The sequence below is a fragment of the Coregonus lavaretus genome (assembly GCF_964263955.1).
Source record: "Coregonus lavaretus genome assembly, chromosome: 22".
In the NCBI taxonomy this organism is placed as follows: domain Eukaryota; kingdom Metazoa; phylum Chordata; class Actinopteri; order Salmoniformes; family Salmonidae; genus Coregonus; species Coregonus lavaretus.
In genome coordinates, this window is record NC_140009.1 from 9,669,053 (window position 1) to 9,696,211 (window position 27,159).

Consider the following 27,159-nt stretch of genomic DNA (forward strand, 5'->3'; position numbering starts at 1 on the left):
ATAAATTATCGCCCTGTAGGCTAGACAATGATGAATACGCGTCTTAATAATTTCCTGAGATTCGTTGCAACACAGCAAATACAACTGATAAGGCAACTGTGTCCTTAAGGACGGGGGAGGGATGAAATCCAAGTGACGTGCACCTCAGCACCATCGCCTCCGCACCAACCCTTTTAAAGCTGCGCGCGGCTGCAGGATCAGTTAATTGTCAGACAGCTCACCGAGAGAGAGCAGCTAAGGATAACCGCGATAGACCTATCATATTGTCAGTATTTTTCCGAAGCGAAGGAAGCCAAGGAGCAGGATGGTCTAGCCTCCGAATCTAAAGACAAAACCACGAATGTAATTCCGTTACATTCGTTTATCGAGCGCGCGCAAAGCCCGCTGAGTTTTTCGCCTCGAAACCCGTCTCCTCTTTGAGAGATAAGTTCCCATGCGATTCTTCAGACTAACATTCAAGTGTTTCGTAGATTGTTTTTGAAGGTGCTCTCAAATTCGGTGTTTTTCTTTGGGGGCAAGTGTCCTTTATTTTTATACACCTCAAATTTAATAAACATTTCATTCTGATTTCCGTCTCATCGTTGCGCGTTTGACATTGCTATACGATAATAGAGATACAAATTATAACTATTCAAGTGACTTATCCTACCCTTAAATTAAAAAGGGCAAAAAAAAAAAAAGATCCTATTCCCATAGGATTGCCCGAAGAAGAACAAAGGACCATCTTGGGGTCCAGGGAAATCGACCCGAACGAATAAAAGATTAAGAGCGCTGTATCTATTGTCCTGAATCGTCACCGATCTTTCCACTGATTTCCTCCTCAGTGTTAGTGGGAAATTGAGGGTGCATTGTTTACAAGAGCGTAATTGGCATGGAGAAACCTGCATTCGAAACTGACTGCTGTGCTGTGAACGTGGTCCTCGGGGAGGAGAAAAAGGGTCACCTCATTCCGAACGGAAACGGGCACCAAGCTGGCGTGAACGGAAGCCTCATTGGTGGAGCTGAAGGTACAGGATGCGGAGCCGCACCTGGCACGATGTCGTCAGTGGAGAAGCCAGTGCCAGGGTATCCCGAACGAGAGCAATGGACCAGACAGATGGATTTTATCATGTCCTGCGTTGGCTTCGCTGTAGGGCTGGGAAACGTCTGGCGCTTCCCTTACCTATGCTACAAAAATGGTGGAGGTAAGTTAACCAGTAGTAGGCTAAATACATCAGTAAAAAGCTAAACACAAAATCCCTATAATGGCTGATGTCCCATAATAAAATTCCCTAAAACAATTGAAAATGTGGTTGAGCCAATAGCATGTGGCCTTAAGATGTCTATGAGAGGGATTGTATAGACGTCATAGCATCCAAAGCAATAATCATACGATCAGCTCCTATGAGAGGGCACTGCAGGCATCTCGTATAGCAGCAGCTCACATTCCTACCTACTTAATTATTTTAGTCCATATCAGAAACTGTATTATAGAGAGGCAATATCGCTTACAGTGCCCACCTTTATTTTAACGCCAGTTCAGGCGATCTATTTATTCATCATGGTTGTTCGTCATGAAGATTACCGCACAGTGCACACCGTTCTCTACCCTTGATCAGAGCGTCAGGTCGTACCTCACATATGGGCCTGCGTATGACGCTGTGTGAGGGGGGTGGATGTGGGTGAGTCCGGTGTAGCATTTGTATACACATAATGTTGCTGGAGAATGTCAGAACAGAACTCACATTGCCACTGTATTATCATTATCATTGGTGTTAAATGAATTGCCATATGAAAAAAATATATATATATAATTAAACTGACCTATCCATTTACAGATGAATAGTCTAAATTTCAAGAGATGATACATTCAACATGCACAGTGCTTGGATAGATTGGCCGTGAAACGACATGGAAATTATATTTTTGTTCCCACATCAAAACAGAATTTAGTTTGTGTAATAAACACTACATTAAAACATGACATATGGCTGTCAATAGAAACCTGTGTGTAGACTAGATTGTGGACATAGCCTGCACACCTTTCCATTGAAATGGACAAAAAGCAATACCATTATCAGCTGAACATCTCAGACCAGGTTCGGATCTAAAAAGTCAGTGGACCAAACAATTTGATCTTCTTGTATTTTCATTAGATTGAAATTTGCATTTATTGAGAAGACAATGTGATACACTCTACAGGCAAGTCCTTCATAACGTCCTTTCCTAGGTAGGCCTGTTTCGACACCCTTAGCGGGTCTGCCTACAGGCTGGGAGACCAGTAAGGGGTTTTACACTGTTGTTGTTTGCTAATTTCGCTGTGCCTTGGGGGCCATCGAAGAGGTGTGCACACGTGAGGGACTTAGTATAGTGAAGCGTTGGAACACGATGTCCTGAACGGTGGGGATAGTGTATCAAACTTTGCCTAGGTAGGCCTGTTACGATCCCCCCCAAAAATAGTTAATCCTTATTGGAGCAGTGGTTAGCAGGTCTGCTTATAGGAGACCCGGGTTCGAGATGAGGTCGTTAGTTCGCAAAGAAACGCTACAATAGTATAATGATGAGGTGTGTCTAAAATATGAATGTGTGATTAAACAGAGATGCAGTGTATCTGCCTCAGTGAAATAGCTGTCTCCATGTGCCCCCAATCATCTGGGTAGCAGCTAAAATGTACTTAATGAATGAAGGATTTGTCTCACTGAATAAGCGATGCTTTTGGGTTTTTTAAATAAGTGGCAGTTTGAATTAAACTACATAACCATGCACTATCTTTTTTTATAGAGTGATGGATTTGGACGGATTTCATGAAAAACTGGAAGTGGAATTCGTCACTGTCTGTCAATTAAAGTATGGTGGTTCGGCTTCCAGATAGCTCAGGATCACCAACCAGAGTAACAATATATATTTAGTGTAAAAAATGAAACCAGAGAGGGGAATCTAAATAAATACTGTCTATATGCTACACAAATATTTGGTTGGTGTATAGAGTTTAAAAATGGGTGAAGAATGAAATTCCTCTGTTGAATCCCTCAGGTTAAAACTTGTATTAGGGCTCTGCTTGGTGTTGTTATTACACTTGGGATCAATGAGCAACGTCATCTGGATAAAGTTTCTATGTATCCATCCAACTGTTTGGATAAAGGATATCTCTGAGGCAGTTCAGGGTGAACTTAACAAGAAAAGGGCACGGCAACCAGCTGGTGGGAACTGTAAGAGAAAACATAAATTCTGTAAAAAAAACAGACATTCAGTTGTGACCTGACAGCGAGAGAAAAGAGATGTTAAAGAGATAGTAGTGAGCGTTGGGTAATCCCTTACATTTTCCTCTTAAAAAATACTTGTTTTACCCCCAACTAGGAGCTCCAAGGTAACATGAAGACGTTCTCCTAGTTCAGGTTGCCAGACTCAGTGTGTGTCTCTGGATTTGTGTAAATGTCCTTGGAGACCCCTGCAGGGTTCTGCCAAATCAAATCAAACTGCCCAAGTTGAAAAGGTCTTGTTCACACAGACAGAACCAAGCTGCTGCAGAGTGGATCTAATGAGATGGCATCTCTGCCATTCCTCAACTACAACAATGCACTGTGAGGGTGTTTGTCAGTAGGCTACCTTTAATGCCCAGGTACATTGGATACATTTCATTTTCTAAATTGATGGTATCCATCACTCAAGTGATGCTTGGGTTTAAGTCTCTTTAAATCTCTTTCCTATTCCCATCAGTTGTAACATGACAGGTGGATTAGTTGCCATGGCAAATCATCTGCTTTCTTCGCCAGACATTGTTGTCACAATCTTTATATTAGCATATTTTGACTTGTTATAATACACACACAAATGTAGTTGCCAAGTGCAAGTATCTTCTTTCCCTGTCAGGAAGTATTGTTAAACATTCTATGATTTCTCTGTATATTGTAGTCCATTTTATGACCATTTTTATGAGGTCTATGCCATCAAAGCAATATTACGACATAGAAGTCTACTCAAAGTACAGTTGCCTATCAACATCATACATTTTACAATATTCACCATTCTTCATATCTATCAGCTACCATATCGGTAACTTTCCTATTATCACATCCCTAAACATATATATGGGTTCATAGCACGCAGCACAGGTGATAACTCTTCTCTGAGAGTTTGTCTGGGAGCTGTGTGATTATAGGGTTCTCCTGTGAGGAGGGGGTGCCTTCTCTCTAGCCAGGGCAGTACTGTACTGCGTAGCTTGGCCTCCTCAGCAGCGGCAGCAGGTAGCACCCAGTCAGACAGCAGCCTTCCAGCCTGTAGATTTACGAGCTCTGCAGTGAGCTCTCTGATTGTCCTTGGCAGTGTGTCTGCAGCCGTGCAGCGGACTGCGTGTTCTCATCAGAGCAAAGGACCCGAGCATTTAAACCATGTTACCCAGCAGTAATGCCCTTTGGCGTTACACTGCAGTGAATATTGCCAGAAGCTTCTTTTTCATATTTCGGTCATCAGATGAGGTCATGCATGGTATCAGGCAGACTGAGTATGCCCTTGTGTTGTTTTTAGACCTTATTTTGAATGAAAACCGTAAAGGGATTGTCAGACAGAGGTCTAAGTAAAGCACTTAGTCATTTGTCATCTTTTGTCAAATAATACATTATGTTGAATTTATGTTATCTTTTTACACAGCAATCTATTAAGTTTATTTTCTGACAGCTTCAGTTATCCATCAACTATTTATTAGCAGAGTAACGCTCTTTGGCACAGTGTCTAATCAGCGTACGTCACACTATCGACCATCATGTTGGCTTGCCTTTTGCAAGTGAGTCCAACGTGTGAACGGGTGTGATGCGCAAACTGCAGGGTTACAGTACGCTGGCCCTTTGCCTTGAGTGACATCATCCCCTCACCCCACGTAGACGGGCGATTATGAAGAGTGTCTGTTAATCTTTTAATCTCCTTTCTCTGACTGGGAGCTGGTGTGGAGTGGTGTGGTTTGGTGTTGTGTGGTGTGGCATGGTGCGGTCCGGTGCGGTGTTGTGTGGGCTATGGCTCAGCCTCAGGCAGGGAATGGTAGGCTATAACCCACAGGTAGGTTAGCTCACTGCTCTGGGGATATATGTAACACTGTACCACATGATGTCACTTCAGGTTAGCAATGCGTTCGGGCAAATGTCATGTGCTCTCTGACCTGGCGTTTAGATAAGGCAATTACACCCTGTACATCTTTTCTGAATGATGTTCATGCTGGTGTAGTGCAGCAGAGAGAATTCATGTTCAATATTGTTGCGTTCCAATAATCTCTCCTTTCTCCCATGTGCACTGTGCACTTGTTCCCTACTCCCCACAAATGTAAAAACATTGGATTGGTGGAGGCATGGGCTGGAGGGAGTTTCCATATACCATTCATTACCTTTCAAATCCATGAGGAGAAGTGAACAAGTGCACACTTCGGGAGAAGTTAGAGATTATTGGGACGCAATTTAGGTTTTGTGGTGATCTTTGCAGTGTGGCCTGTGTAGTCATGATAATTAACTAACATACATGGTATCTCTGCTTGAACGAAGCAACATAAAGGCACCGTCTTTTATGTTTGAAATGTAAGCTAATCTTTTCTTTTCACGTATTTAGGACACTGCAGTTATTTCTTTTTTGGATGCACAAGTAAGTCTGACAACAACCTACTGTGCATTAAAGTGGTGTGCCAATCTCTTGTGCCGTAATCTCATTGTAAGCAACATATCCACTAACATGGAGATGACCAAAGGGTGATCTGTCCAAGCTTACTGGCTCTCTTGAGAGTTGAAAATCAGGCTTCATGAGTAACATATAAAGTAGGGCACTCAGTTGTAGGGAAAGCTAAGCTGTACAAAATAAGAGATGAATGATGATTATTGTGTGATTTTGACAGCATAACACAATGTCATTTTACAAATCAATACAATTTTCATTTTTTTTTGTAGTTGCTTCAGGAGTAATTTCGCAGGACCATACAAAAGATTGCATGTGTGCATGGAAGATACCATTTCCATGTGTATGTTAGCGGGGGAGGGTGTAGGTAGGGTTACACATTTCGGGAACTTTCAATACATTTCATGGTTTCCTGAAATCCCGGTTGGAGGATCCTGGACTCAGGAAGGAATAAGCAGGAAATCCGGAATGCTCCAACCAGTTCCTGGAATTTTGCAACCCTAAGTGTAGGGGAATATTTATATCTTGTCATGTACACCAGAACAGTAAGTCAAATCCAAGTCCACTCATGTCCCATTGGAGCTTTGTCAGTGTTTTGAAGCTTGTTATAGGCAGGGCCCAGGGATCACCTGACAAAAGTATGCACCTGCTGCTCTCATCTTGGTTAACCCAGAACAAAGATCTAGCGTAATTTGGTCAGATTTACGTAGTCTGTCCACAAGAGATTACACCTGGTCTAACCAACCTCAGTTGTACCGCTATATGCTGCATTAGCTGCTCCTGTTAGTTCACTCAACTAACCCGAAAAAGGGATTCAGAGGCCTGTCAATACTTAGCGTTCAGAGCTGCTTCCGACACTTACTTAATCAAGATTAGAAAGCTTAGGACATGCCTTATGTACCTGAATTGGTTCTCTATTTGTGTGACTCCATGTTTCAGTTTAAAGGTGAGCCTTCCTCAGGTTACTATGAATAACCTCCCCAAAAGTTAAGTATACCAAATATTGTGTTTTCTTACTCTCTGAAAACACGTAGAATTGTTGTAATTCATTAGCATTTTTTTTACTTTAAAGATGTCTATTTAGTGAAAAGAGAATGACAGTATCAGTAATTATCATAGCTAATACATACATAATAACTATATGGTGAGGTTATTGCATCTCCCAGCCAGGCAGGACCATGTTCACCATAATCACATAACTAGCATGTTCACCAGTGGTAACAGCATTACCTCAGTGGGAGATGAGCAGCACCTTGTGGACTAATAGCTCCCCTCTCTATCTATCTATCTATCCGCTAGCTAACTGTTTATTTAAGAGGCTGAGCAGAGTCTCAGTCAGGTGGCTCTGCTAGCTCTGACTGGAGTCACGACGCACTACGTAGTTCCTTCCCCTTCTGCGCCACAGGCACCGTCTGTCTGACTCACCGGCATGCCGTCAGTGAGTCGGTCCTGTGTCTGTCTCTGCATCTGTGCGTGTGTTGTGTGTGTTGTGTGTGTGTGTGTGTGTGTGTGTGTACACTCTCATACATAATCACCGCCGCTGCTTCAATAGCAAATGCTTTGTTTGGAAATTAACAGCCATTTACATCAGCCCTCACAAAGCCCACATGACTACACATTTTATAGATGCTTGAGATGTGAATGAATACGCTCTCGCCATACACAGAGAGAGAGAGAGAGAGAGGTCAGCTATTCTTCCCTCTGATGCTGGAATCTTTCTTTCAGATCAATGGTGTATAGTGCGTGCAGTTCCCCAATCTTACTGAGTTTGTCAGGCGGCTTCAATACATTACATTTACATTTACGTCATTTAGCAGATGCTCTTATCCAGAGCGACTTACAAATTGGTGCATTCACCTTATGATAGCCAGTGGGACAACCACTTTACAATACAGAAGTAATGGCAACAGTCTCCTCTTAAATAAACCGCTTTAGCCTTGAAAATAATCACACCCTGTAGAAATAGCTGTTCACACGTTTTTCCATTAATAGAGGGTGCTATTATGTGTTCTTTTCAGTCACGCCCTAGATATGTATTGAACTGGATGAAAGGATTGTGATTGTGTTCTCAGGCTGCTTTACATGCTGTGAGACCCATTGCTAATTCAGATTGGTTTGTCAACCCCATCCTCTTCACAAAGGAGAGCCATTGCTTCTGCGCATCCATGTATTTTTTCTGTCAGGGAGAAATTGGCTGTTTCCACTAGCCTGCAGAGCCCACGTTACACAACGGGTGGTGCTTTTTATAACGCAGCCCATGGCCCTCCCCGGCGCTCGCCGTCAGCCTATCAGGAGACCTCTGGGCTGGAGGTGACGTCATCTCAGCTTCATTCAGTGCAGCACATTGTTCAATGGATAATCTGCATTAAAGGCTGGAGCAGGAGCCGACTACCACTGCAAAGCCCAGCCCCCTGTCCCTCCCTCACACCACCCCTCCCTCCGCCTTCCTTGCTCCACCCCCCAGTCCCCCAGCCAGTCCTAAGCCGCTACCGCTGCTGATGTTAATTTGGAATCAGTCAGCCATGCCGTTATTACTGTTGATGGTTTGCTGTGTTCCTAGACCCTGTTTGATGCAAGCCAATGCAGCAAACAGCATCACAGTCCCATTTTAACATACTGGAGTGTAGGCATACGTAGGAGGGGTGCCGTGAGCATACGTGTTTTCACAGATAAAATGGACTCCCTTTCTGTGCCAATTAGTGGATGAGACTGAAATATGCACTCCCTGCTCACACCCAGTTCTACAAGGCCATTAAAAAATGTAACTAGATGGTAACTTAACATGAAGTAAAGTTGTGGGGCTTGCTTTACCTCTTTTAAGAAGAAGTTTAAAGCTATTAAAATGTAATGAGAACACCAAAATATAGCTGCATAGACTATAAGGTAGAAGGTTTCATGTTGCGTCCATGTTACCATTTGATGACGCAGAGTGATGTTTTCTTTAGGGAACATAAGAGCGGGCTGTAGTAATGGGTATCCTAATGCGTTGTGCAGCACATACATCCCCCATGGTGACCTAAGGAGTGTATTGCTCTGCTGCTCCATTGATCACCTGTCTGTTTGTCCCCCACAGGAGTGTTTCTGATTCCCTACCTCATTATTGGGGTTGTTGGGGGGATTCCTATATTCTTCCTGGAGATTGCATTGGGACAGTTTATGAAGGCTGGCAGCATCAACGTGTGGAACATCGCACCTCTATTTAAAGGTACTGAATATTTTGCTCTCAGCAGTTTGTGTGGCTGCTCTGAAACATTCGTACAGACATTTGTCAAGTCTTTTAACTGATCCTTTCAAATAGAAAAGCAGTTATTTCGCAGACACTCACAGCTGTGGCCTACCTACTATGTATTCCTCTATCGTTTTATTCAAATAATTTTTACACCTTTGTTACATTAAAATCAAGGCAGTTCCAATGTTCTCACTGAAATTGACATTTTCGTATAAGCAAGCTTTGTCTGAAATTGACATTATCGGATAAGCAAGCTATGTCTGAAATTGACATTATCGTATAAGCAAGCTATGTCTGAAATTGACATTATCGTATAAGCAAGCTATGTCTGAAATTGACATTATCGTATAAGCAAGCTATGTCTGAAATTGACATTATCGTATAAGCAAGCTATGTCTGAAATGGACATTATCGTATAAGCAAGCTTTGTTTGTCTCTTCAGTGCTAAACACTAAGCGGTTTAATTGCTCCTTATTCCTCCAGGACTGGGGTATGCCTCCATGGTCATAGTGTTCTTCTGTAACACCTACTACATCATGGTCCTAGCCTGGGCCTTTTACTATTTCATCAAGTCCTTCAACGCTACCCTGCCCTGGTCCACCTGTGACAACCCCTGGAACACACCCAGCTGCATCGAGATCTTCCACCATGAAGACTGTCTGAATGGCACCATCGGCAACACTACCTATGGCAACATGACATGTGAGGAGCTGGCAGATGGGCGTTCTCCCATTATTGAATTCTGGGAGTAAGTTCTTTACTTACTCTATCCCAATGGAAAAACACACTATTATATTATATACCATAATTATATACTATAATTATATAAATATATATTATATACTGCCAATAAATCTCTTTATGAATCAAACTACAATGGGTAAGATGCAGCACAATCCCCACTGGGCAAAAACTGGTTGAATCAACATTGTTTCCACATCATGTTAACCAACTAAATCTATGTGATGAAGTGAATAAGGGCATTTTGTCTTTTTTTTTACCCAACTTTTAACCTAAATCAAATGACATGGTGAAATATTTTGTTGATTTCACATTGAATTCACATTAGTTGACAACTCAACCAAATGTAAATCAAAAGTAGACGTTGAACTGATGTCTGTGCCCAGTGGGTCTTGACTGTTATAATCGAAAGTTCTAAGAATAATACATTGTTATTTGTCAGTTACAGTTAATTATTTGAAATATTTTGCAGGTCTTCGCTTAGAAAAGTGATTTTAGTAATTGGTCCACAGCATGAGTGGCCTTTGAGTGCTCTGCTATTAAAGAGCAGTGCGGCAGAACTGGTTAGCATTCTGATTTGGAAACTAATTTGTTCTCTGCCCAGTTCTTCAGCCCTCTCTGTTCCTCTAGTCCTCACCATAGCTCTCTTTGATGGTCATCGAGGTCATCACATTTAATGTGCTCATGTGATCCCTGTTGTTCCCACTCTCCCTTATGGCATGTGCAGGCACATACAGTTGAAGTCGGAAGTTTACATACACTTAGGTTGGAGTCATTAAAACTAGTTTTTCAACCACTCCACAAATTTCGTGTTAACAAACTATAGTTTTGGCAAGTCAGTTAGAACATCGACTTTGTGCATGACACAAGTAATTTTTCCAACAATTGTTTACAGACAGATTATTTCACTTATAATTCACTGTATCACAATTCCAGTGGGTCAGAAGTTTACATACACTAAGTTGACTGTGCCTTTAAACAGCTTGGAAAATTCCAGAAAATGATGTCATGGCTTTAGAAGCTTCTGATAGGCTAATTGACATAATTTGAGTCAATTGGAGGTGTACCTGTGGATGTATTTCAAGGCCTACCTTCAAACTCAGTGCCTCTTTGCTTGACATCATGGGAAAATGAAAAGAAATCAGGCAAGACCTCAGAAATCTTTTTTTAGACCTCCACAAGTCTGGTTCATCCTTGGGAGCAATTTCAAACGCCTGAAGATACCACATTCATCTGTACAAACAATAGTACGCAAGTATAAACACCATGGGACCACGCAGCCGTCATACCGCTCAGGAAGGAGACGCGTTCTGTCTCCTAGAGATTAACGTACTTTGGTGCGAACATGCAAATCAATCCCAGAACAACAGCAAAAGACCTTGTGAAGATGCTGGAGGAAACGGGTACAAAAGTATCTATATCCACAGTAAAACGAGTCCCATATCGACATAACCTGAAAGGCCGCTCAGCAAGGAAGAAGCCACTGCTCCAAAACCGCCATAAAAAAGCCAGACTACGGTTTGCAACTGCACATGGGGACAAAGATCGCACTTTTTGGAGAACTGTCCTCTGGTCTGATGAAACAAAAATAGAACTGTTTGGCCATAATGACCATCGTTATGTTTGGAGGAAAGATGGGGATGCTTGCAAGCCGAAAAACACCATCCCAACCGTGAAGCACGGGGGTGGCAGCATCATGCTGTGGGGGTGCTTTGCTGCAGGAGGGACTGGTGCACTTCACAAAATAGATGGCATCATGAGGAAGGAAAATTATGTGGATATATTGAAGCAAATTCTCAAGACATCAGTCAGGAAGTTAAAGCTTGGTTGCAAATGGGTCTTCCAAATGGACAATGACCCCAAGCATGCTTCCAAAGTTGTGGCAAAATGGCTTAAGGACAACAAAGTCAAGGTATTGGAGTGGCCATCACAAAGCCCTGACCTCAATCCTATACAACATTTGTGGGCAGAACTGAAAAGGCGTGTGCGAGCAAGGAGGCCTACAAACCTGACTCAGTTACACCAGCTCTGTCAGGAGGAATGGGCCAAAATTCACCCAACTTATTGTGGGAAGCTTGTGGAAGGCCACCCGAAATGTTTGACCCAAGTTAAACAATTTAAAGGCAATGCTACCAAATACTAATTGAGTGTATGTAAACTTCTGACCCACTGGGAAAGTGATGAAAGAAATAAAAGCTGAAATAAATCATTCTCTCTACTATTATTCTGACATTTCACATTCTTAAAATAAAGTGGTGATCCTAACTGACCTAAGACAGGGAATTTTTACTAGGATTAAATGTCAGGTATTGTGAAAAACAGAGTTTAAATGTATTTGGCTAAGGTGTATGTAAACTTCCGACTTCAACTGTAAGTGCCTTTGTCATGGCAGCAGATAGCAAAAGCCAAAGGTGTTACTGACCAACATAGCTTTTATTGGGGACAAAGGGCAGACTTTTGTTACAGGAGTAGAGCATCACGCCGTTCATTTTCTATCCTGTAACTTGGACAAAGCATGTCATTTTCATATAGTTTTATTCTATGACCCCCCCCCCTCTCCCCAGGCACAAGGTGCTGAACATCTCACAAGGGCTGGACTACCCAGGTTCCATCAACTGGGAGCTGTTGCTGTGTCTTGCGGCAGTGTGGGTGATGGTCTACTTCTGTGTGTGGAAGGGGGTGAAGTCCACAGGCAAGGTAACTAATACACATTTCTGCAGGTTCAGAAAAGCTCATCATTATCTTATTAGGTATATGAGCAGCACAGGACGACTGCAGTGAACACGTGACTCACTCTGGTCCTTAGGTGTCTCCTATAGCTAACTGTTATGTAACAGACTCTCCTCCGGCCGTGGCAGACAGATTGCTTTACATCAGCTCAGGTCACTGCACTGGTCTCTGATTGGGCACCTGCATTAGAACAACTCATTGGCTAATGCAGCTGCAGTGGAAGGATATTGCTGTGTGGTATCAAACATAGTCTACATTTACAAAGTGGAATGATGTTAAAACAGCAAGAAAGGTTAGTGAGAAAAGTAACAAATAGATGTGAAAGGGGATTCAAATGTATAGATATAGAGTTCTCCAAGAGAGAAAGGGGAGATAGGTTTCTAATTTAGTTCTTGCTCTGGTAATGCCTGGCAATCATGAGTGAATGAGAAGGCATTGTGACTTTTCCCTAAGCCCACATGACTACACATTTTATAGATGCTTGAGCTGTGAATGAATACGCTCTCGCCATACAGAGAGAGAGAGATTGTGAATTTTCCCACATAGTGCCACCCTCTCCTGCTGTGTGACAGCAAGGCAATGACGAGGCAGTGTTGCTATAGCAACATCAAAAGGACAAGGGGGTGTGGCTATGAAATATCACAAAGTGTCCCTGTCACATGGTGCGTTCTGATTGGTGGGCAGTTGGTAGGTTGACTGCAGTGCGACGTGACTGGGGCCCCGTGCGGATATTCCAACAGCCATGTTCTCTGCTTGTTGAAGTGGGATCACATCCAAGCCACTTTAAATGATTTCAGTGTTTATCTCCAGCACTGGTCCATTTATATGGAGCTCTATCAGGATTTGTAGATCATTTCATATGTAGCAGCAATTTCTGTCCAGATAATGAGTTCAACCTCTAGTGTTCATTAACATTTGATTGTTTTTATATTTTTATAGTAATCATATTATAATTGATTCATCATTGCGCCACCTGTACTTACAGTTTAGCTTTAAGAGATCTTAGGGTAGGGTAGGTCAGAGCTGCTCACATTTTAGCGAGAGGGAATTTTGATAGATTTATTAAAGGGATAGGCTTAGTGATGTAATTAATGAATGTCAATTAGCCATACATCCACAACATTTATAGATGCCATGTATAGAAGTTCTCTCTAGTCAATAGTAAAATTGTTCAGGTAGGGGCCTATTAAGGCTGGTAATCAAAGATAAGTGTTTGAGCAATGATTATACAAAATGGGTTTGTTATATGAATAAGGGCTTGGTCGAGAATGGGTGTCCTACATTAGCTGTGTGTTTAAGTGGACTGGGCTGCGGAGAGGTAGTCATGCCTGAAGGTGTGCCTGGGCCGCAAAGTCACAAAAACAATTGGCTTTGAAATCTAACAGCCCTGTAGAAAATCTCTTTATAATACAGTGGTTCATATGGCACCAGGTCAAAGTTCACAGTGTTTGAAAAGTTCAGCTGATTAGATAAAGACTTCCACTTAGCTCTATCTGAGCTTGTACGGGTGCTTGGTTGGCAGGGATGTAAGAAAGAAATGATATTCCCATTGCTCATATGACTGTCCCCAGCATGTGACTGTGACTGCAATCGCCTTGTGTAAAACACCTTTGACAAAGGTAGTTCTGCAGTCTGAAATATGAATGATCAGCCAAACTGTAGTTCTGTACAGTAAAGCTCCTCACACTATGCACGTCAATGAAACTACAGTGGGCTGAAATGATATACAATCATTTTAGGTCTCCGATTGCACCACTCTGGACAGTCTTCTCATAATGTGACATCTACAGGTGTAGGATCTTAATTTGAAATGTCCTGTACAGCAGGAAATGCAAACGTGTAATGTATTCTAGTTTTAAAAAGGCTTCTAAATTTAGTAATTTCCACTTCAACATTTTAGACTTGTATCGACCCCTACAACCCCCTACAAAAATGATTCACATTTCCACACAATAATACAAATTTCCAGTTGCTGCAGGATAATTTTTTTGCTGTGAGAAACTGGTCAAATTAAGATCCTACACCAATAATCGAAATATCATATGGATTTAGAATAATGACACTGGTCTCCCTGTTTCCCTGCAGATTGTGTATTTTACTGCCACGTTCCCCTACGTTGTCCTGATCATCCTCCTGGTGAGAGGGGTGACTCTTCCTGGTGCCTACGATGGAATCATGTACTACATCAAGCCTGACTGGTCCAAGCTTGGCGAGGCGCAGGTGAGACCCATCAACCATCCATCTGTCCACAGTCCTAACTGTGGTGCTGTGATGCAGATTAAACTGATCCGTTGTCATTATGGTTCCTGTCTGGCAGGTGTGGATTGATGCTGGCACACAAATCTTCTTCTCTTATGCTATTGGGCTTGGAGCTCTCACTGCCCTAGGCAGCTACAACAGATTCAACAATGACTGCTACAAGTAAGTGATATGACAGATGAATGGTCTCACGTTGGCCTCTTGCTGCGCTTACTGTCTCCTGTATGATTCTGACTTGTTTTTGTGTGATTATTTTCCCCTTTGTTTTTGTTTTTACTTCTGTCCAGGGATGCCTTCATGCTAGCGCTAATCAACAGTGGCACCAGTTTCTTTGCTGGCTTTGTGGTGTTCGCTATTCTGGGCTTCATGGCAAACGAGCAGGGAGTGGACATCTCCCAAGTGGCTGAAACAGGTATGCAGAACACACTGAGGTTGTCTTATATTCTGGCATCTCAAAACCTACCATGGTACTGACAAGAGTGTATTACTGAAAGCTTTAGTCCTTTAGTCCTCATGCATGAAACTATTTATTGAAAGTGTTGATGTCATTTTTAACGTCACATTGGCAGCCTATCTAGCACTGAGGAAGACAGCTGTACCTCTTTAATAATTTAGACCGATTCCGGTCCTCAAAGCTTCATCCTTATTTTAGCCTATGCTTGTGTTACACTTTTGGCAGTGAATTATTAATGAGATGAACTTTCGATATAGAAATGACGCCCAAATGAATGTGTAAAATGGAAACTTGCTGTACAATATGTAAGGATAGTTACTGTAGCAAGTCACTTCTTTACTCAACAGAAATGTCAAGATGAAATATTGTTGTTCAATGTGTCAGTAATGATATAGAAATATACCAACTATCAAGAAATGATTGAAATGCATGTTTGAATTGAGTCTGTCACCATTTGAGAAATTCAAACGTAAAAATGTATTTACATGAACTGTATGTAACTTGTACCTCAACCCCAAATGTTTTCTTACTGGAGTCAAATGTATTGATTCACAAGGAACCCAGCATTCTAGAATTAAGTTTCTCTGATGGAGTGTGTGCGTGTGTTGTGTGGGTGTCGGTGTATGTGTGTGTGTACTAGTGTGTGTGTGTGTGTGTGTGTGTGTGTTTGTGTACGAGTGTGTGTGTGTGTGTGTGTGTGTGTGTGTGTGTGTGTGAATCTGGGCATGAACAGTGTGTTTTCGTGTGTGTGTGTGTGTGTGTGTGTGAATTCTGTGTGATTCAAGAGAGAATATTCCAGGATCTCTTGGTATAGAGTATGAAAGACAGTGATGTGGATGATTTGTCTGTGTTTGTACGTGCTGGAATAGATGTTCTGTATGAGTGTTTGACAGTGAGGGTGACACAGTGAGGAAAGATTGAGACATTGGCAGTGGCCATGTATTTGTCCATAACATCTAAATTGTTGTAAGAATGAAATTTTTGTATGTGGATTAACAAGAGATGTGTAATTACCAAACGACTGTCACATATAACTGATCATTATTTGTATTAATAGACTTTCAAAGCACATGACATTCACAACTAATTCTATCCGTTCGGTTATTTATAGGTTTACTGGAGAAGGTAGCATCTGTGTGTGGCATGCCTCTGACATATCGCATGCTTTCACATCAGTGCTCTTGCATGTAACTTCCAAAAATAATCACATTAGTTTGCCGAGTCAGTTAAAAGTAGTTTGTCCATTTTCATTCAGTGTCTTAGCTCTCTCTCTCTCAATCATTATTCTAATGTATTCACTTATTGAGAATAGTAGGGAAGTAGACGTGTGACTCCATTACTATCTGCACATGTTATTGGCTTCATGACAGTAGTTATAGATACATAGTTGGAAACGCTGGAGTGAATCATCCTGGACTTATCATCTATGAAATCCATCTCTACATGTCACTACTTTGGAAGATACAATATATTCTTTACTAATAGCATCCTGAATTATATTTCTAATATTTTTACCCTGTAAGTTTAAATATTAATTATATTTATTCAGGAGTACATTGGCACTGTTATGATGTCGAACGACCATGTAAAATAGTCGTCAGCTATGCCCATAGCCATGCTGTTAAGGAATGCACACACAGCAGAGCCATAACAATAAACGAGTCAACTTTAGTCACTCCTCAAGTTCCCCAGTTAGTGCTGTGCATTTCCTGACTCCTCACCAACCAAACCATGCATGAGATTTTCAATTACTGGACCATCTCATCAAAGAGACAATCCAATTTAAGTACAGCAGGAAGTTTAGACCTATACATCTTAGGGCTGGATTAAATCCTTCGCAGAAGAATAACGGAAGATCTGCGGTAAAATTTAAAGGTAATTTCCGATTGAGTCGTTTACTGTGAATGCAGTCCCCTTGAACGCGGGAACATTGCCTTTAAATTTCAATCGAGCTATACCTCGGATCTTCCGCGACAGTTCCGCGATATGGATTGGATCCAGCCCTTAGTTTCATCTCATCAGACTAGGCTAAAGTGTACCAATTACAATACATTGTTTTGGCAGTAGTCATCTGTAAAGACACCATTGGACTGGGATTTAACTGGAAGTACAACAAGGGTGATCTTAGAAGTATTATGTCTATAATTTATAAGACATATAATATATTTGATTAGATATTTTCAGCTTTATCTGTAAAATATATAGTAAAAACATTCAATGGGACAATGATGATGGCTACATTTTGAAATCTGCAATACTTTTTTAGTCTTTTGTCCTAAGGACACCCTTGGTGAACTTAACCTTAACTTAAATAGTATTACTCCTCTACCATCCCCCAGCATGATTCTGTTAACATAGTAGACAGACAGGGGACTCTGGACAGACAGTCTTACTGTGTTGCAGGAGCACAATGTTGAGCAGTATTTTGGAGGAGGCAATTTACTAAGCACTGCTATTTGCAGTGAAACCAATATTGAGTTAATGTCCATCTGTTACTGCCTGCCCACACGCAGAAGGAGAGAGGTGGCAATGAAACTGATAGGCCTGTTTAGCTGTAGTTACCCCTCTCATTTCAACTGTACAAATAGCTTTCTGTCACTCAATATTTACTATACTGGTACTACACGAGTGCAGTTACTGTGTGTGTGTGTGTGTGTGTGTGTGTGTGTGTGTGTGTGTGTGTGTGTATGTGTACGTGTGTGTGTGTGTGTGTACGTGTGTGTGTGTGTGTGTGTGTGTGTACGTGTATGTGTACGTGTGTGTGTACGAGTGTGTGTGTGAGTATGTATGTGTGTGTGTGTGTACGAGTGTGTGTGACTGAGTGTGTGTTTACGAGTGTGTGTGTTTGTTTGAGCGTTTGTTTATGTGTGTGCAGGACTGTCTGTGTGAGTGTCAACAGGAGTGTGAGTTTGTGAGAAGGTACATTAACGGATCTAGGCCTGGTGATTTTGGTTCAGCGTTAAGACTCCTTCTGTTTTTTTTTGCAAGTTGTACGATCGAAAGAGAAAAACCTCCCCTTCCTCATGAATCTTCTTATCCTTTTAACAGGGTTTCGGTTTATTTTCCTCAGTCCCATTCTATATGACTTGTGATTGACATCAGTTCATTGATCTATATATCTCTATATATATCTATATTTTCGATTTTTTTAAGTATTAATTTAAGGATTATTTAACCAGGAACTTTGCCTCTTGAGATGTGCACATCTCGCTTTCAAGAGGGGTCCTGGAGCTGACTACAGTTGAAGGTAAACATCTGTTATCTAATGACAGCATTTACACCTTAATCCAGCCTAGTCAAAATCAGAACCAATGACTGCATTTACCGATCGCAGCAGAGGACAGGGCTAGAGAAATCAAAGCAGTGACATGACAATATTGTCCAAGCGTAGGCCCAAATTCCCAAATCTAACTTTACTAAACCCAAACACAATAAAAACATTAACGGTAGAACTAACTTGTTCGTTAACTGTGTGTACACACAAGACATCTGACAAATGCTCTGCCCCAGGCAGCATCCCTATAGCCATAGCCCCATACTCTGCAAACATATCGATAGCAATTTGCAAAACATATGTGTTTCAAGTTATTTTTTTTATTTTTTGTGTATGAACCTTGCAGTGGTTGCTATACCATGTCTAGCTCTGGTGGTGAAAGTATAGTTGCCATTTAGAAGATACATCTCCACCTCTTCCATCCCTCTCATCTTCAATGAAAACATGGACCTATATAATTCAAATTTATCTAGTGAAATTTGTATAGTTGAAGCAGTTGTAACTATAAGCAAATATTGACCACCTCTCTCTACGCTACTTCAGTGCAGTGTGTCTATAAACTACAACCTAAATGATGGTTACAACCAAGTACAGTGGAGTACAGCTAAAATTTCTTTATAATGCAAATATGTACCATGACCTTCAGTTTGTGAGGTCGTTATTATAGATACGTTTTTATAGGTAGTGCAGCTGTTTTTGCTTGTACTACCAATAGTTAAGGCTAAACAAGTTTAAATATGCTATTTAAACTTGGTTGACTATACACTACCAAGTATTTACATAAGTCAGCACATTCAGCCGTGTGACGCTCACCTGGCTTAAATTAATGTTACTATAGCTCCTACTTATTAATATGCATTAATAAAAAGTTTGTTTGAGCATTATAAGGCATGAGCATCATTGCTTATTTTGAAAGTACCTCACCTAACAATATTCAAACAAAAGCATGACGTTATACAATGCACATCGTTGTTAGACACTGAAATGATCATTCACATGCACACATTATATCTAGCTACTGCAATGACGCATTTAACAACTAAAGCCACACACTACTGTTGTGTTGACGGAATGCACAATAACAACACTCACTAGAATCAAACAGGAGACAAAAAGGCAGCCAACATTGTCACATCAGCTTTTGCACAATAGCACCTCACTCAGGTGCCTCTCTTTCTCTCTTTCTATCTCTCTATCTCCTTCTCCTTCTGTGCAGTACTGTACGTATGTGTGTAGAGTGTGTCTGTGTTAAGGGCTTAGTCTAAGCTGTAGGGTTGAGTCTCTCATCCCTGTGTCTCTTCCACAGGTCCTGGCTTGGCCTTCATTGCATATCCTAAAGCTGTGACTCTGATGCCAATGCCCCCGGTCTGGGCTGCGCTCTTCTTCTTCATGTTGCTCGTACTGGGTCTTGACAGTCAGGTAGGACCAACTTTACACTACTGGACACAACACTTATATGGTTGCCATTTGTTACAAACCTACATTATCTGGACCAAATAACTCTCAATCCACTGGGCAAAAACTGGTTGTATCAACATTGTTTCTACGTCTTTTCAACACCCCAAAAAATCAATGAGATGACGTTGAACCAATGTGGAAAACTCATTGGATTTGCAAAAAGTCATCAAGGTGACATCAAAGAGTATTTCGTATTTTTTTTCACCTAACTTTTAACCTAAATCCAATAACATGGTGAATTATTATTATTTTTTCACATTTAATTCACGTTAGTTGACAACTCAACCAAAAGTAAATCAAAAGTAGACGTTGAACAGTGGGAAGCTTACTGAGTACAGTTAAAAAATATTTGTGTTTTCCTCTCTTCTGTCCACAGTTTGTTGGAGTGGAAGGTTTTGTAACTGGGATTCTAGATCTCTTTCCTGGAAAGTATTACATGCGCTACAAGCGTGAAATCTCTGTGGCAATCTGCTGTTTAATGTGCTTTATTATAGATCTCTCCATGGTTACACAGGTAAGCCACCGCCGTTTGACGGCAATGGTGTTGATTCCATATTGTGTAACATATCCATATCAGATGGTAATCATAAATGATAGATTATTCATTTTTCTCTTGTGTGTGCCAACAGGGAGGGATGTATGTCTTCCAGCTTTTTGATTATTACTCTGCCAGCGGTATGACCCTGTTATGGCAAGCATTCTGGGAATGCATAGTTGTCAGCTGGGTCTACGGTAAGAAACGTTTACTTTTGTGACAATTTATGTATTAACGTCCTATAAAGAGTAGTTTCAAGTTTTATTAGTCGTATGTACAGGATACACATGGTATATAAGGGATACCAATATTTGTAGTTGTGCTTGTTGTCCATTCTTAGACGGACAACTGGAGTCTCTAACTGTGCCATTCTAAGGGATACCAGTATTTGTAGTTGTGCTTGTTGTCCATTCTTAGACAGACAACTGGAGTCTCTAACTGTGCCATTCTAAGGGATACCAGTATTTGTAGTTGTGCTTGTTGTCCATTCTTAGACGGACAACTGGAGTCTCTAACTGTGCCATTCTGCGTGTACAGGTGCTGACAGGTTCATGGATGACATTGCTCGTATGATTGGTTACCGGCCTTTTCCTTGGATGAAGTGGTGCTGGTCATTTATCACTCCATGTGTTTGCATGGTAAGTAATGTACAATACTATACACACACAGTAGTGTAGAGGAGGGCGTACAAAGGTGTATATATATATGCTGTATACCCACTTACTTTTCAGCTTTTACTTCATACACTCACTTCTTAATCCTCACGATGCGTATCAAAGTAGTGTAGTGGAGGTATACACCATATGAATTAGTAAGGCTGATGGAACAGATCAGAATGTTTAGCTTTAAAATGTTGATCAAAACTATTATTTCTTCACACTTTAGGCCCAGCAGTGTGCACACGGCGGTAGGCCTTCGCGCAAATGTTCCAAAAAATGCAATTCGCGGGAATATACAGTTCTAAAATGCACACCGCACGTGCGAGCGATTTCAAGGACAGAGATGGAAATATCTGTTAGAAATTTAGAAAGATGGGAGATCTAAAGATGCAACAACTATCATAGGTTGCTAATTTGATTAGGATAACGCCTTTTGGCTGCTAGACAATGAAAGAAAGCTGAAAGAAAACCAATAGAACAGGAGAACACATATGAGGAAGTCTTTATTTCATAATTGCCTCCACGTTTATATGGTGGGATTTTAGCTATAGGCTACTTTGAAGCAAGGTAAGACATGTCTCATAATATGAAGTAAAACGTCCAGGTTTCAAATAATGAAGGAACAGGAAAAATATAGTGATGCTTATGATAGGCCTAACCGTCTTCTGGTAGATGGAAAGGCTTTCCCAGAAACCTTCTCAATTAAATGTTAACTAGCTACAAAGTAGCCTATGCCTACCTGGCAGAATGATATCATGATTATTTGCATTAATCCAGTGGCCATTTGTTTTGCATCAATCCAGTGGCCATCTCATGTGCTACAGAAACAACGCTAACCAAACAAAAGTGCTAGGTGCCTGTGCACTACAATTAAAGGGTAACTACACAAAAAAATCTAAACTTCTTAGATTTTTAAAAGTGGTCTCCTGATGTGGTTAAAGCATTGTTATGGACTTAGAACAACCAATTTAGTTTTTCTACAAAAAAAGTGTGAAAAATTCTGACTAAGTTGACAGCCTCATTTATCAGTTTCAATAGTAGGACTACTATTATCCTACAACAGTACAGCTTTGGTTGGCCGGACTATGAAAGACCAATATGGGATTGATCATTTTAGGTCATTCAGAGTGTTCACTTTTTCTCATAGAATCTTTCACACGGGGCACTTTTCCTCCGCGCCGTTTGGGAAATTGTTTGGCAAAATTAACGAATACCCACTTCTCCAGTCATCAATACACCACTGTACACACACCTCTAGTCATGACTACATAGCCTGTCAATGTAAATGTGTGCCTAATTGAACTGCCTGGTAAAATAATCATGTTTTTTTTTTGTTGTCCTTCCACAGGGTATCTTCCTATTTCACCTGTTCAACTACAAGCCTCTTACCTACAACAATACGTATGTGTACCCGTGGTGGGGCGAGGTGATTGGTTGGTGTATGGCTCTGATGTCCATGCTCTGTATCCCTGTCAGCGTGCTGTACAAGCTCTGCAGGGCCACGGGAACCTTCAAGGAGGTCAGTATCGGTATCATACTGTGCTCCTTTACCAACATGGGTGGCAGCTAGCCAAGCAGTTAGAGCGTTGGGCCAGTAACCGAAAGGTAGCCGAGCCGTCAAGGTGAAAAATCTATCGACGTGCCCTTGAGCAAGGCACTTAACACGTATGCCCTCAAAGGAGTTTACCGTATAAGCCGTGCGAAAAATAAAATGCATAACATACCAAAGTGTAAATAATGAAGGAAAATCGGAACGTGGCAACCTCAGTTGACAGTTAACATTAACACCATGTAATGAATTGCATTTCCTATAATTCCCCTTGGAAGAGCAAAGGATAGCATTGAGATCATAAACCAAAGTACAGTAGTAAATGTCCATGACTTTCTTTATGTTTAGACTCAGGATGTAGCCTACTCTTTATGTTTAGACTCAGGATGTAGCCTACTCTTTATGTTTAGACTCAGGATGTAGCCTACTCTTTATGTTTAGACTCAGGATGTAGCCTACTCTTTATGTTTAGACTCAGGATGTAGCCTACTCTTTATGTTTAGACTCAGGATGTAGCCCACTCTTTATGTTTAGACTCAGGATGTAGCCTACTCTTTATGTTTAGACTCAGGATGTAGCCTACTCTTTATGTTTAGACTCAGGATGTAGCCCACTCTTTATGTTTAGACTCAGGATGTAGCCTACTCTTTATATGTTTAGACTCAGGATGTAGCCTACTCTTTATATGTTTAGACTCAGGATGTAGCCTACTCTTTATGTTTAGACTCAGGATGTAGCCTACTCTTTATGTTTAGACTCAGGATGTAGCCCACTCTTTATGTTTAGACTCAGGATGTAGCCCACTCTTTATGTTTAGACTCAGGATGTAGCCTACTCTTTATATGTTTAGACTCAGGATGTAGCCTACTCTTTATGTTTAGACTCAGGATGTAGCCTACTCTTTATGTTTAGACTCAGGATGTAGCCCACTCTTTATGTTTAGACTCAGGATGTAGCCCACTCTTTATGTTTAGACTCAGGATGTAGCCCACTCTTTATGTTTAGACTCAGGATGTAGCCTACTCTTTATGTTTAGACTCAGGATGTAGCCTACTCTTTATGTTTAGACTCAGGATGTAGCCTACTCTTTATGTTTAGACTCAGGATGTAGCCCACTCTTTATGTTTAGACTCAGGATGTAGCCTACTCTTTATATGTTTAGACTCAGGATGTAGCCTACTCTTTATGTTTAGACTCAGGATGTAGCCTACTCTTTATGTTTAGACTCAGGATGTAGCCTACTCTTTATGTTTAGACTCAGGATGTAGCCCACTCTTTATGTTTAGACTCAGGATGTAGCCTACTCTTTATGTTTAGACTCAGGATGTAGCCCACTCTTTATGTTTAGACTCAGGATGTAGCCCACTCTTTATGTTTAGACTCAGGATGTAGCCTACTCTTTATGTTTAGACTCAGGATGTAGCCCACTCTTTATGTTTAGACTCAGGATGTAGCCTACTCTTTATGTTTAGACTCAGGATGTAGCCTACTCTTTATGTTTAGACTCAGGATGTAGCCTACTCTTTATGTTTAGACTCAGGATGTAGCCTACTCTTTATGTTTAGACTCAGGATGTAGCCTAGTCTTTATGTTTAGACTCAGGATGTAGCCTACTCTTTATGTTTAGACTCAGGATGTAGCCTACTCTTTATGTTTAGACTCAGGATGTAGCCTACTCTTTATGTTTAGACTCAGGATGTAGCCTACTCTTTTTATATTGCTTTTTCACTCCCTCTGCGGTCTTTCATTCACACCCATCAGAATGAGAAATACAGCAGTTTGATTAGTGTGGGTCTCCATGTCTTAAAGGAACATGTTTTCTCCTCTTTCAGCGTTGGGAGAAGCTGACCAAACCACAATGGGGTCCCCATCACCTTGAATACATGGCGCCTGATACTGACGTCAAGAGCCTGGCCTCCCTCTCTGCCAGTACTGAAGACAAGGTTATCATCTTTGAAAGTGGTATGTAGGCTATAGCCTACAGGAGAGCCTTTGACATCACTCTAAAGACCAGATTATTCTGTGTCTTGACCCTAACCTTGATAAATGATGTATTAATTTGGATTAATGACACAATCAAAAAGGATTCACTCACTAATTATGTGCAATCAATTTGAGAATGCAGATAATGTACACAGACGGTTCTCTGAACCTATACAAAATCAATTCACAACGGTCTATTGAACGGTCGATAATCTTCACCTGGGATGTTGATAATCAATGTCCCGATTGGTCCATTCTATAAACTGGTGCCGTGTTGTCTTTGGAGGGGGGATGTGCTGGGTTGATTCCTAAACTGTCCCTCCCTGTCTGTGACTCTATCAGGCCAGAGCCATAGTCTACCTATGTGTAGCCACCAACTCACCCAGTATGGCAGAATTTTTACAGGCTATCTTTAAGACTGATATGGGATTCCTTGAAATTACACATTACTGCAAGACAAATCATGTGGTACGGAGGGTTTGTATATCAACCTGTGTAGTGCTCCTTTATAAGAAATCTTGCATAAAAAGCTATTTTGCTAATTTGATACATGAAAATATATGTATTACACATTGAGATATGAATATATAATCAAAAGCATTAGTTCAATTGATATTATATCATATACTCTATATTACACTACAGTTTGTCGATTTGGCTGAGTTGATTATATAAAATACAGCATTTTTCCAATTGACTTCGATATTCTGACTTCTATAGGCCCCTCAAGCAATATAGTTGCCAAACTGTCAAAATTACCATCTTTGATCATTGAGCTTGTGTAATGTGTCTTTCATGGCAACAATAGACCTCAGAACTTTAGACATAAACTAAAGATTGATTCAAGTGCCAAATGGAGCATACTTGTCATTCTCTTGTTATTGATAGAGAATGGTTTTGGTTGCCATATACACTATCTATTTTTATTTGCCTAGATCAGTCTGATATATATTGTGTCTTCCGATTTAACTGTCTGATGTTTGGGAACATCTTGAAAGAAAACAATGCAGCTCTTACTCATGAAGCAGTTTAGATGCCATGAAACATTGTCATTGATAAGAGTGTCTATATATATATATATTTTTTAAAAATACAAAAAAAGAATATCAATGATAATCACTGATTCTATCTTCTGCACGTCCTAAGATCACTCTTCTGCAATTCAAAAAAGGTGACTGGCTGATATACAGTGGGGAGAACAAGTGTTTGATATACTGCCGATTTTGCAGGTTTTCCTACTTACAAAGCATGTAGAGGTCTGTCATTTTTATCATAGGTACACTTCAACTGTGAGAGACGGAATCTAAAACAAAAATCCTGAAAATCACATTGTATGATTTTTAAGTAATTAATTTGCATTTTATTGCATGACATAAGTATTTGATACATCAGAAAAGCAGAACTTAATATTTGGTACAGAAACCTTTGTTTGCAATTACAGAGATCATACGTTTCCTGTAGGTCTTAACCAGGTTTGCATACACTGCAGCAGGGATTTTGGCCCACTCCTCCATACAGACCTTCTCCAGATCCTTCAGGTTCGGGGCTGTCGCTGGGCAATACGGACTTTCAGCTCCCTCCAAAGATTTTCTATTGGGTTCTGGTCTGGAGACTGGCTAGGCCACTCCAGACGGAGCCACTCCTTAGTTGCCCTGGCTGTGTGTTTCGGGTCGTTGTCATGCTGGAAGATCCAGCCACGACCCATCTTCAATGCTCTTACTGAGGGAAGGAGGTTGTTGGCCAAGATCTCGCGATACATGGCCCCTTCCATCCTCCCCTCAATACGGTGCAGTCGTCCTGTCCCCTTTGCAGAAAAGCATCCCCAAAGAATGATGTTTCCACCTCCATGCTTCACGGTTGGGATGGTGTTCTTGGGATTGTACTCATCCTTCTTCTTCCTCCAAACACAGCGAGTGGAGTTTAGACCAAAAAGCTCTATTTTTGTCTCATCAAACCACATGACCTTCTCCCATTCCTCCTCTGGATCATCCAGATGGTCATTGGCAAACTTCAGACGGGCCTGGACATGCACTGGCTTAAGCAGGGGGACCTTGCATGCGCTGCAGGATTTTAATCCATGACGGTGTAGTGTGTTACTAATGGTTTTCTTTGAGACTGTGGTCCCAGCTCTCTTCAGGTCATTGACCAGGTCCGGCCGTGTAGTTCTGGGCTGATCCCTCACCTTCCTCATGATCATTGATGCCCCACGAGGTGAGATCTTGCATGGAGCCCCAGACCGAGGGTGATTGACCGTCATCTTGAACTTCTTCCATTTTCTAATAATTGCGCCAACAGTTGTTGCCTTCTCACCAAGCTGCTTGCCTATTGTCCTGTAGCCCATCCCAGCTTTGTGCAGGTCTACAATTTTATCCCTGATGTCCTTACACAGCTCTCTGGTCTTGGCCATTGTGGAGAGGTTGGAGTCTGTTTGATTGAGTGTGTGGACAGGTGTCTTTTATACAGGTAACGAGTTCAAACAGGTGCAGTTAATACAGGTAATGAGTGGAGAACAGGAGGGCTTCTTAAAGAAAAACTAACAGGTCTGTGAGAGCCGGAATTCTTACTGGTTGGTAGGTGATCAAATACTTATGTCATGCAATAAAATGCAAATGATTTACTTAAAAATCATACAATGTGATTTTCTGGATTTTTGTTTTAGA

The 27,159-nt window shown here is 41.1% G+C and overlaps 1 protein-coding gene across 1 annotated transcript; it reads left to right on the plus strand.

Annotated features, from left to right (window-relative positions):
• The first annotated feature begins 222 nt into the window (after positions 1–222).
• On the plus strand, positions 223–25,578 carry slc6a8 (solute carrier family 6 member 8). The gene is made up of 13 exons (XM_084187630.1): positions 223–1,184; positions 8,702–8,833; positions 9,341–9,605; positions 12,163–12,295; positions 14,414–14,548; positions 14,646–14,749; positions 14,875–14,999; positions 19,622–19,734; positions 20,150–20,287; positions 20,403–20,505; positions 20,846–20,946; positions 22,316–22,486; positions 24,349–25,578. Exons 1-13 carry the CDS (start codon positions 872–874, stop codon positions 24,484–24,486), a joined length of 1,971 nt encoding a protein of 656 aa, XP_084043756.1. The 5' UTR covers positions 223–871; the 3' UTR covers positions 24,487–25,578.
• The last annotated feature ends 1,581 nt before the right edge of the window (positions 25,579–27,159 follow it).